Source organism: Rana temporaria, chromosome 7 (genome assembly GCF_905171775.1).
Source record: "Rana temporaria chromosome 7, aRanTem1.1, whole genome shotgun sequence".
Lineage (NCBI taxonomy): Eukaryota > Metazoa > Chordata > Amphibia > Anura > Ranidae > Rana > Rana temporaria.
In genome coordinates this window covers 1,704,209-1,714,812 of record NC_053495.1, presented here as the reverse complement: position 1 = coordinate 1,714,812, position 10,604 = coordinate 1,704,209, and the positions used below count along the sequence as shown (strand labels likewise).

Below are 10,604 nucleotides of genomic sequence, written 5' to 3'. Positions count from 1 at the left end.
TTTTCTAAGTCGGAGCGACTATTAGAACGGTTCTATTCACTACAATGGGACGCGACTTGTCAGGCGGCTGAGTCGCCTGACGAGTCGCCCCAGTGTGAACCGGGTCTCAAGTATCAAAATCTGTATTTTCATTAAGCAGATATACTTGATACAAAGTTTCCCTATCAGAACGATCTCCTGATTTCTTTCTATGGTTCTAGTAACTGTATATTAACCCCTTCGTGACCGGGCCAAAACCAACCGTAACGCCCTCATTGTGCAACCCGCGTCCTGTGTCAGTATAATTGTACATATCGTTGTAACAACACCGTGTATCCGGGCGGATCATATGCTGTTATTTCCCGTTATTTCTCGCTGTAATGTTGCCGTTCCCCATATTGTTGGCGGTTCCTCGTAATGTTGGCGGTTCCTCGTAATGTTGGCGGTTCCTCGTAATGTGGGTGGTGCCTCGTAATGTCGCCGGTTCCTCGTAAGGTCGCCGGTTCCTCGTAATGTCGCCGGTTCCTCGTAAGGTCGCCGGTTCCTCGTAATGTCGCCGGTTCCTCGTAATGTCTCCGGTTCCTCGTAATGTCGCCGGTTCCTCGTAATGTCGCCGGTTCCTCGTAATGTCGCCGGTTCCTCGTAATGTCGCCGGTTACTCGTAATGTTGGCGGTTCCTCGTAATGTTGGCGGTTCCTCGTAATGTGGGTGGTGCCTCGTAATGTCGCCGGTTCCTCGTAAGGTCGCCGGTTCCTCGTAATGTCGCCGGTTCCTCGTAAGGTCGCCGGTTCCTCGTAATGTCGCCGGTTCCTCGTAATGTCTCCGGTTCCTCGTAATGTCGCCGGTTCCTCGTAAGGTCGCCGGTTCCTCGTAATGTCGCCGGTTCCTTGTAATGTCGCCGGTTCCTCGTAATGTCGCCGGTTACTCGTAATGTTGGCGGTTCCTCGTAATGTTGGCGGTTCCTCGTAATGTGGGTGGTGCCTCGTAATGTCGCCGGTTCCTCGTAAGGTCGCCGGTTCCTCGTAATGTCGCCGGTTCCTCGTAATGTCTCCGGTTCCTCGTAATGTCGCCGGTTCCTCGTAAGGTCGCCGGTTCCTCGTAAGGTCGCCGGTTCCTCGTAAGGTCGCCGGTTCCTCGTAATGTCGGCGGTTCCTTGTAATGTCGCCGGTTCCTCGTGAGGTCGCCTGTTCCTCGTAATGTTGGCGGTTCCTCGTAATGTCGCCGGTTCCTCGTAATGTCGCCGGTTGCTCGTAATGTCGCCGGTTCCTCGTAATGTCGCCGGTTCCTCGTAATGTTGGCGGTTCCTCGTAATGTCGCCGGTTCCTCGTAATGTCGCCGGTTCCTCGTAATGTTGGCGGTTCCTTGTAATGTCGCCGGTTCCTCGTAATGTCGTCGGTTCCTCGTAATGTCGCCGGTTCCTTGTAATGTTGGCGGTTCCTCGTAATGTCGTCGGTTCCTTGTAATGTCGTCGGTTCCTCGTAATGTCGTCGGTTCCTCGTAATGTCGCCGGTTCCTCGTAATGTCGGCGGTTCCTTGTAATGTTGGCGGTTCCTCATAATGTCGCCGGTTCCTCGTAATGTTGCCGGTTCCTCGTAATGTCGCCGGTTCCTCGTAATGTTGGCGGTTCCTCGTAAGGTCGCCGGTTCCTCGTAATGTTGGCGGTTCCTCGTAAGGTCGCCGGTTCCTCGTAATGTTGGCGGTTCCTCGTAATGTCGCCGGTTCCTCGTAAGGTCGCCTGTTCCTCGTAATGTTGGCGGTTCCTCGTAATGTCGCCGGTTCCTCGTAATGTTGCCTGTTCCTCGTAATGTTGGCGGTTCCTCGTAATGTTGGCGGTTCCTCGTAATGTTGGCGGTTCCTCGTAATGTGGGTGGTGCCGCGTAATGTCACCGGTTCCTCATAAGGTCGCCGGTTCCTCGTAATGTCGCCGGTTCCTCGTAATGTCGCCGGTTCCTTGTAATGTCGCCGGTTCCTCGTGAGGTCGCCTGTTCCTCGTAATGTCGCCGGTTCCTCGTAATGTCGCCGGTTCCTCGTGAGGTCGCCGGTTCCTCGTAATGTTGGCGGTTCCTCGTGAGGTCGCCTGTTCCTCGTAATGTCGCCGGTTCCTCGTAATGTCTCCGGTTCCTCGTAATGTCGCCGGTTCCTCGTAATGTTGCCGGTTCCTCGTAATGTTGCCGGTTCCTCGTAATGTTGGCGGTTCCTCGTAATGTCGCCGGTTCCTCGTAATGTCGCCGGTTCCTCGTAATGTTGCCAGTTCCTCGTAATGTTGGCGGTTCCTCGTAATGTTGGCGGTTCCTCGTAATGTCGCCGGTTCCTCGTAATGTCGCCGGTTCCTCGTAATGTCGCCGGTTCCTCGTAATGTCTCCGGTTCCTCGTAATGTCTCCGGTTCCTCGTAATGTCGCCGGTTCCTCGTAATGTTGGCGGTTCCTCGTAATGTTGGCGGTTCCTCGTAATGTCGGCGGTTCCTTGTAATGTTGCCGGTTCTTCGTAATGTCGCTGGTTCCTCGTAATGTCGCCGGTTCCTCGTAATGTCACCGGTTCCTCGTAATGACGCCGATTCCTCGTAATGTCGGCGGTTCCTTGTAATGTCGCCGGTTCCTCGTGAGGTCGCCTGTTCCTCGTAATGTTGGCGGTTCCTCGTAATGTCGCCGGTTCCTCGTAATGTTGCCGGTTCCTCGTAATGTTATAGGTTCTTTGTAATGTTGGCGGTTCCTCGTAATGTCGCCGGTTCCTTGTAATGTCGCCGGTTCCTCGTAATGTCGCCGGTTCCTCGTAATGTCGCCGATTCCTCGTAATGTCGCCCGTTCCTCGTAATGTCGCCCGTTCCTCGTAATGTCGCCGATTCCTTGTAATGTCGCCGGTTCCTCGTAAGGTCACCGGTTCCTCGTAATGTTATAGGTTCTTTGTAATGTTGCCGGTTCCTCGTAATGTCGGCGGTTCCTCGTGATGTGGGCGGTTCCTCGTAATGTGGGCGGTTCCTCGTAATGTCGCCGATTCCTCGTAATGTTGGCGGTTCCTCGTAATGTTGGCGGTTCCTCGTAATGTCGCCGGTTCCTCGTAATGTTGGCGGTTCCTCGTAATGTCGTCGGTTCCTCGTAATGTCGCCGATTCCTCGTAATGTTGGCGGTTCCTCGTAATGTTGGCGGTTCCTCGTAATGTCGCCGGTTCCTCGTAATGTCGCCTGTTCCTCGTAATGTCGCCGGTTCCTCGTAATGTTGCCGGTTCCTCGTAATGTTGCCGGTTCCTCGTAATGTCGCCGGTTCCTCGTAATGTTGCCGGTTCCTCGTAAGGTCGCCGGTTCCTCGTAATGTTGGCGGTTCCTCGTAATGTCGCCGGTTCCTCGTAATGTTGCCGGTTCCTCGTAAGGTCGCCGGTTCCTCGTAATGTTGGCGGTTCCTCGTAATGTCGCCGGTTCCTCGTAATGTTGCCGGTTCCTCGTAAGGTCGCCGGTTCCTCGTAATGTTGCCGGTTCCTCGTAATGTTGCCGGTTCCTCGTAAGGTCGCCGGTTCCTCGTAATGTTGCCGGTTCCTCGTAATGTTGGCGGTTCCTCGTGAGGTCTCCGGTTCCTTGTAATGTCGCCGGTTCCTCGTAATGTTGCCGGTTCCTCGTAATGTCGCCGGTTCCTGGTAATGTCTCCGGTTCCTCGTAATGTCGCCGGTTCCTCGTAATGTTGGCGGTTCCTCGTAATGTCTCCGGTTTACTCGTAATGTCGCCAGTTTCTTGTAATGTCGCAGGTTCCTCGTAATGTTGGCGGTTCCTCGTGAGGTCGACGGTTCCTCGTAATGTTGGCGGTTCCTCGTAATGTCGCCGGTTCCTCGTAATGTTGCCGGTTCCTCGTAAGGTCGCCGGTTCCTCGTAAGGTCGCCGGTTCCTCGTAATGTTGCCGGTTCCTCGTAAGGTCGCCGGTTCCTCGTAATGTTGCCGGTTCCTCGTAATGTTGCCGGTTCCTCGTGAGGTCGCCGGTTCCTCGTAATGTCGCCGGTTCCTCGTAATGTCGCCGGTTCCTCGTAATGTTGGCGGTTCCTCGTAATGTCGCCGGTTCCTCGTAATGTCGCCGGTTCCTCGTAATGTCGCCGGTTCCTCGTAATGTTGGTGGTTCCTCGTAAGGTCGCCGGTTCCTCGTAATGTTGGTGGTTCCTCGTAAGGTCGCCGGGATCGCGGTACGAGGATCTGTGTTAAGCACGTTCCCCCGCCAGCGCGTTTATCATCTCGTAGCTTTCACTTGGCGCATTCTTAAAGAACAACATTTCCCAGGCAGCAGTAAAATCGCAGCTCTGGCGTTCCGCCGTTCCGATTGACGGACCTCCTTGTATCGGGAAAACCCCAAATGCCGCTCCTTCTGCCTAATCCTTCCCTTAACCGCCATTAGCGCCATAACGACATATTGATCTGTTGCCGGGGGCGATGGGGGAGCCTCGGGTCGAATTCTATTATTATCTTCATTCGGATGGATCGGCAGGCCGGCTGCTTAGTGAGCGCTTTGCATATTTATTGCATCTTTCTGCGCATGCAGCAATCCCGCACGAGGACTCCGGCCCGCTGGAGGTAAAGGTCAGGCCAGCGGAAACGCTCAGCTGCGGATGGCGATGAGAAAAGCGCCGAATACGGAAACCATTTACTGAAAGTTTACTTTGGCGAGCCTTCCGCCCCTCCCCCTCTGGATTCTGAAACTATTTACCTGAAACACTTTCCTCCATTACTTATTCATGGAGCCGAGAATGGAGCTCCGGCCTGACCCTTCCTGCGGAGCAGTAATCAGAGTGATGAAGTGGATGGACGGAGTCCGGGGAGGAGGGAGGCCGCTCTGTACAGGGAGGTCCAGAGTCATCCGGCAATTTCATGGTCAATACCCCCCACATCAGAGTCCTCAGTTCCCCCTTTACATCAGAGTCCTCAGCCCCCCCATAACATTAGATTTCTCAGCCCCCCCCCCCAAATCAGAGTCCTCAGTCCCCCCCACATCAGAGTCCTCAGCCCCCCCTTTACATCAGAGTCCTCAGTCCCCCCATAACATTAGATTTCTCAGCCCCCCCCCCCACATCAGAGTCCTCAGCCCCCCCTTTACATCAGAGTCCTCAGCCCCCCCCCCCCCACATCAGAGTCCTCAGTCCCCCCTTAATGTCAGAATCCTCAGTCCCCCCTTTACATCAGAGTCCTCAGCCCCCCCCCCACATCAGAGTCCTCAGTCCCCCCTTAATGTCAGAATCCTCAGTCCCCCCTTTACATCAGGGTCCTCAGTCCCCCCTTTACATCAAAATCCTCAGCCCCCCCTTTACATCAGAGTACTCAGTTCCCCTTTACATCAGAGTCCTCAGTCCCCCCATAACATTAGATTTCTCAGCCCCCCCCCACATCAGAGTCCTCAGTCCCCCCTTTACATCAGAGTCTTCAGTCCCCCCGTTACATTAGATTTCTCAGCCCCCCCCCACATCAGAGTCCTCAGTCCCCCCCTTTACATCAGAGTCCTCAGCCCCCCCCCCCCACATCAGAGTCCTCAGTCCCCCCTTAATGTCAGAATCCTCATTCCCCCTTTACATCAGAGTCCTCAGCCCCCCCCCTCACATCAGAGTCCTCAGTCCCCCCTTTACGTCAGAATCCTCAGTCCCCCCTTTACATGAGAGTCCTCAGTCCCTCATTTACATCAGAGTCCTCAGTCCCTCATTTACATCAGAGTCCTCAGTCCCTCCTTTACATCAGAGTCCTCAGTCCCTCCTTTACATCAGAGTCCTCAGTCCCTCCTTTACATTAGAGTCCTCTGATGTGCAAATGGTTAATGAGGCTTTTGTGATATGGGGGGCTGAGGATTCTGATGTGAAAGGGGGGGACGGGACGCTGAGGTTTCTGATGGGCAAGAGGGAATTCAGGATTCTGATATGAAAGGGGAACTGAGGACTCTGATGTGAAATGGGGGGCTGAGGACTCTGATGTGCAAGGAGGGACCTCAATCTGTCCTTGCACATCGGGTTACTTAGTCCTCCCTTTCACATCAGAGTTCTCAGTCCCCACTTGCATCTCCCAATTTACCATCAGAGTCCTAAGTCCCCCTCCTTTACATCAGAGTCCTCAGTCCCCCCTTTACATCAGAGTCCTCTGCCCCCCATTTCACATCAGAGTTCTCAGTCCCCACTTGCACATCAAAGTCCTCAGTCCCCCCCCTTCACATCAGAATCCTCAGTCCCCTCTTGCATGTCAGGTTACTGTTCCCCTTTCACATCAGAGTCCTCAGTCCCCCTTTCACATCAGAGTCCTCATTCCACCCCCCACCCTTCACAGCACAGCAGTAAACTTGAGGCGGAGCCGGTCTAAATGAAGGTGGACTTCCACACCCTAGTGATTGCTGGGGATATCTGAAGTATTTCCATAGTGCTGGTGACCCTCCTCCCTCCTGCCCCCCGGAAATACACGACACACGTGTGTAAAAACAGCGCGGCGCCCCCTGAAGACCCCCGAGGGCACACCAGGCTGCTGTGGTACCTCAAGAAACGCTTCTGTAGGGAGACTTCAGAACATTTTCTACTCATTTTGTTAAAGTAGATTCTTAATTTAACGCTCCGCCCACTTTTCCTGCATTTAAATCTCACTGATAATTTACTCTTCAGATCAGATTTGAAGCCAAAAATAGAATAAAAAAAAACATTTGCACAATAAAAGTCCTTAAAAGTCACAGCAGAACTCCTCCCGGGTCTGTGGCTCAGAAAGTACTGATGACATCATCGGGAGAGCCAGGAAACGGGTATTTTCCATAGGAGAGGATTGGCCTCCTCCGGGTTTCTCTGGCCGCCGGTCTCCTTTAACGCCGTCCTCCGCTAATCCGCTTTTATTTTTTTTTTATTTTTTTCCATGCCTGTTCTAAATTGGAAGATGATATTTTCTTTGTTTTTGAAATCCTCATTAAGACACCCGGTCCCCGGGAATTAGTTATTCAGCGTAAACAGACGCGCTCCTCCGCTCGCCGCCGCCGCCGCCGGGACTACAAGAGATGAAATCTGGAAATTTGCAGACTGGGAAATATGTGGAGACGCAACACATTTTATCCGATGTGCAAATGCACAAATCTTCCACCTTCACACCGCAGGAGATGTCTGTGGGCTTCCTGCAGAGAGGTCCGGGGGTCGCGCCGCTGCGGGGGGGGGGGGCGAGTCGCCGTATTACCGCCGCTCCGTAATAGCTGATATGTCTCTGCGGGGGATGTGTTCTGTCTGCGCAATATTAACGTGAAGATTAAAATTGTTCCCCTTTGTCTTTTGCAGATGAGCTTGCCCTGCAGGGCCCGGTGTTCACCCAGGAGCCGTCCAATATCGTCTTTCCTCTGGTCTCTGAAGATCGGACGCTGCAGCTGGTGTGCGAGGCTCAGGGCCACCCCAAACCTGCCACACGGTAGGTACCTGCCCTGGGTTGGGCACAATAAAACCCGGGACCTTTAGGGCCCATTCACACCGGGAGTGCTGGGACTGTGCTAGGCAGCCTGTGCCGGAGAAGGCGTAACGCAAAACATGGCGAATGTGTTTTTACCTATCATGCCAGTTCACACCACCCTAGCCAGGAGCCCCCTGGTCTGTCCCACCCTTCATGACATCATACCTTGACTGACAAGCCAGGAGACCCCTGGTCTGTCCCACCCTTCATGACGTCATACCTTGACTGACAGGTCAGGAGACCCTTGGTTTGTCCCACCCTTCATGACCTCATACCTTGACTGACAAGCCAGGAGACCCCTGGTCTGTCCCACCCTTCATGACATCATACCTTGACTGACAAGCCAGGAGGCCCTTGGTCTGTCCCACCCCTCATGACGTCATACCTTGACTGACAGGTCAGGAGACCCTTGGTTTGTCCCACCCTTCATGACCTCATACCTTGACTGACAAGCCAGGAGCCCCTGGTCTGTCCCACCCTTCATGACATCATACCTTGACTGACAGGCCAGGAGCCCCCTGGTCTGTCCCACCCTTCATGATGTCATACCTTGACTGACAAGCCAGGAGACCCTTGGTCTGTCCCACCACTCATGACATCATACCTTGACTGACAAGCTAGGAGACCCTTGGTCTGTCCCACCCCTCATGACATCATACCTTGACTGACAAGCCAGGAGACCCTTGGTCTGTCCCACCCCTCATGACATCATACCTTGACTGACAGGCCAGGAGACCCTTGGTCTGTCCCACCCCTCATGACACCTTTAACATCTATTTACACATTTCACATAAAAAAAATTTTAAATCATTTGTAAATAACTTTTCAACGCTTTGTAGAGTTGACGACAGCTGAAGTTTAAACAAAACAGTTGCGTTAGGAACCGGTAATTGGTACAGTACTAAAAAATGTATTGATACTCGTAACAAAAACGGTATTGGTGCCTCCCTATCTCATAAGACGGGGTGCGGTCAAGCTGATAAGGTGTTCCAAAATAACAGAAAGTAATGTCTCTAATAATTCTCGGTGTGCTGCTTGTGCAATTTCCTGAGAATGAGTTACTATATAAAATATTTATGTTTTGTTAGGTCCAGTATTGGAGCGTAAAATGCTCCCCTATTGGAGAAGAGGTCAGGGTCAGGTCCTCTTCAAGGGGAAACCCTAACCCCTATCCCTAACCCCTATCCCTAACCCCTATCCCCTAACCCTTAACCCTTAACCCTAAACTTGACCCTAACCCAAATCCTAACCCCTAATCCTAAACCCTGACCCCAACCCCTAACCCCAACCCTAATCCTAACCCCTATCCCCAACCCCTAACCATAATCCTAACCCCTATCCCTAACCCCTAATCCTAAACCCTAATCCTAACCCCTAATCCTAAACCCTAACCCCAACCCTAATCCTAAACCCTATCCCCAACCCCTAATCCTAACCCCTAACCCTAACCTTAACCCTAACCCAAATCCTAACCCCTAATCCTAAACCCTAACCCCAACCCCTAACCCCAACCCTAATCCTAACCCTAATCCTAACCCCTATCCCTAACCCCTATCCCTAACCCCTATCCCCTAACCCTTAACCCTAAACTTGACCCTAACCCAAATCCTAACCCCTAATCCTAAACCCTGACCCCAACCCCTAACCCCAACCCTAATCCTAACCCCTATCCCCAACCCCTAACCATAATCCTAACCCCTATCCCTAACCCCTAATCCTAAACCCTAATCCTAACCCCTAATCCTAAACCCTAACCCCAACCCTAATCCTAAACCCTATCCCCAACCCCTAATCCTAACCCCTAACCCTTAACCCTAACCTTAACCCTAACCCAAATCCTAACCCCTAATCCTAAACCCTAACCCCAACCCCTAACCCCAACCCTAATCCTAACCCTAATCCTAACCCCTAATCCTAAACCCTAACCCCAACCCTAATCCTAACCCTTATCCCCAACCCTAATCCTAACCCTAATCCTAACCCCTAATCCTAAACCCTAACCCCAACCCTAATCCTAACCCCTATCCCCAACTCCTAACCCTAATCCTAACCCCTAATTCTAAACCCTAACCCCTATCCCAACCCCTAACCCCTAATTCTAAACCCTAACCCCAACCCTAATCCTAACCCTAATCCTAACCCCAACCCCTAACCCTAACCCCAACCCTAATCCTAACCCCTATCCCCAACCCCTAACCCTAAACCCTAATCCTAACCCCTAACCCTAACCTTAACCCTAACCCAAATCCTAAACCCTGACCCCAACCCCTAACCCCAACCCTAATCCTAACCCCTATCCCCAACCCCTAACCCTAACCCCTAATCCCCAACTCTAATCCTAACCCCTATCCCCAACCCCTAATCCTAACCCCAACCCTAATCCTAACCCCTAATTCTAAACCCTAACCCCAACCCTAATCCTAACCCCTAATTCTAAACCCCAACTCCTAACCCTAATCCTAACCCCTAATCCTAAACCCTAACCCCAACCCAAATCCTAACCCCTATCCCCAACCCCTAACCCTAACCCCTAATTCTAAATCCTAACCCCAACCCTAATCCTAACCCCTATCCCCAACCCCTAACCCTAACCCCTAACCCCAACCCCTAACCCTAACCCCTAATTCTAAACCCTAACCCCAACCCTAATCCTAACCCATATCCCCAACCCCTAACCCTAATCCTAACCCCTATCCCCAACCCTTAACCCTAATCCTAACCCATATCCCCAACCCCTAACCCTAATCCTAACCCATATCCCCAACCCCTAACCCTAATCCTAACCCCTATCCCCAACCCTTAACCCTAACCCTAATCCTAAACCCTAACCTTTCTCTTCTAAATAAACTTTCCAACCTTTCCCCGTGAGTAGAGGTTGTTGATTTCCTTGTCAAAATCTGAGTTTAAAAAATTCTTTGTGTGGCTCTCACCTGAATCATCATCTGGGATTGGGGGGTAATGCGGTCGGCCTACCCAGGTTTACTTTTGACCCTCTTGATTGGCTGAGCTGATTTAGAGACCCCCCCCCCCCCCTGACCTCTGTGTGTTCTGTGATATCTGCAGGTGGAGAGTGAACGGCACCCTTCTGGATGAAGCCCAGGATTACCGCTACCGGGTTCTCGACAGAAATTTAGTCATCGACACTCCGGATCGGGATCGAGATGTCGGCATTTTCCAATGTGAAGCCACCAATATGGTGGGGACCATCCT

The 10,604-nt window shown here is 52.3% G+C and overlaps 1 protein-coding gene across 3 annotated transcripts in view; it reads left to right on the top strand.

Moving 5' to 3' along the window:
* Positions 1 to 10,604, top strand: part of CNTN4 (contactin 4) — a 221,745-nt gene that overhangs the window by 147,464 nt on the left and 63,677 nt on the right. For all 3 annotated transcript variants that reach the window (XM_040358652.1, XM_040358653.1, XM_040358651.1), the window contains exons 3-4: positions 7,229 to 7,355; positions 10,458 to 10,604. The exon at positions 10,458 to 10,604 is cut by the window's right edge and continues 29 nt beyond it. In XM_040358652.1, coding sequence (XP_040214586.1) covers positions 7,229 to 7,355; positions 10,458 to 10,604 — 274 coding nt within the window. The remainder of the gene's footprint in view (positions 1 to 7,228; positions 7,356 to 10,457) is intronic.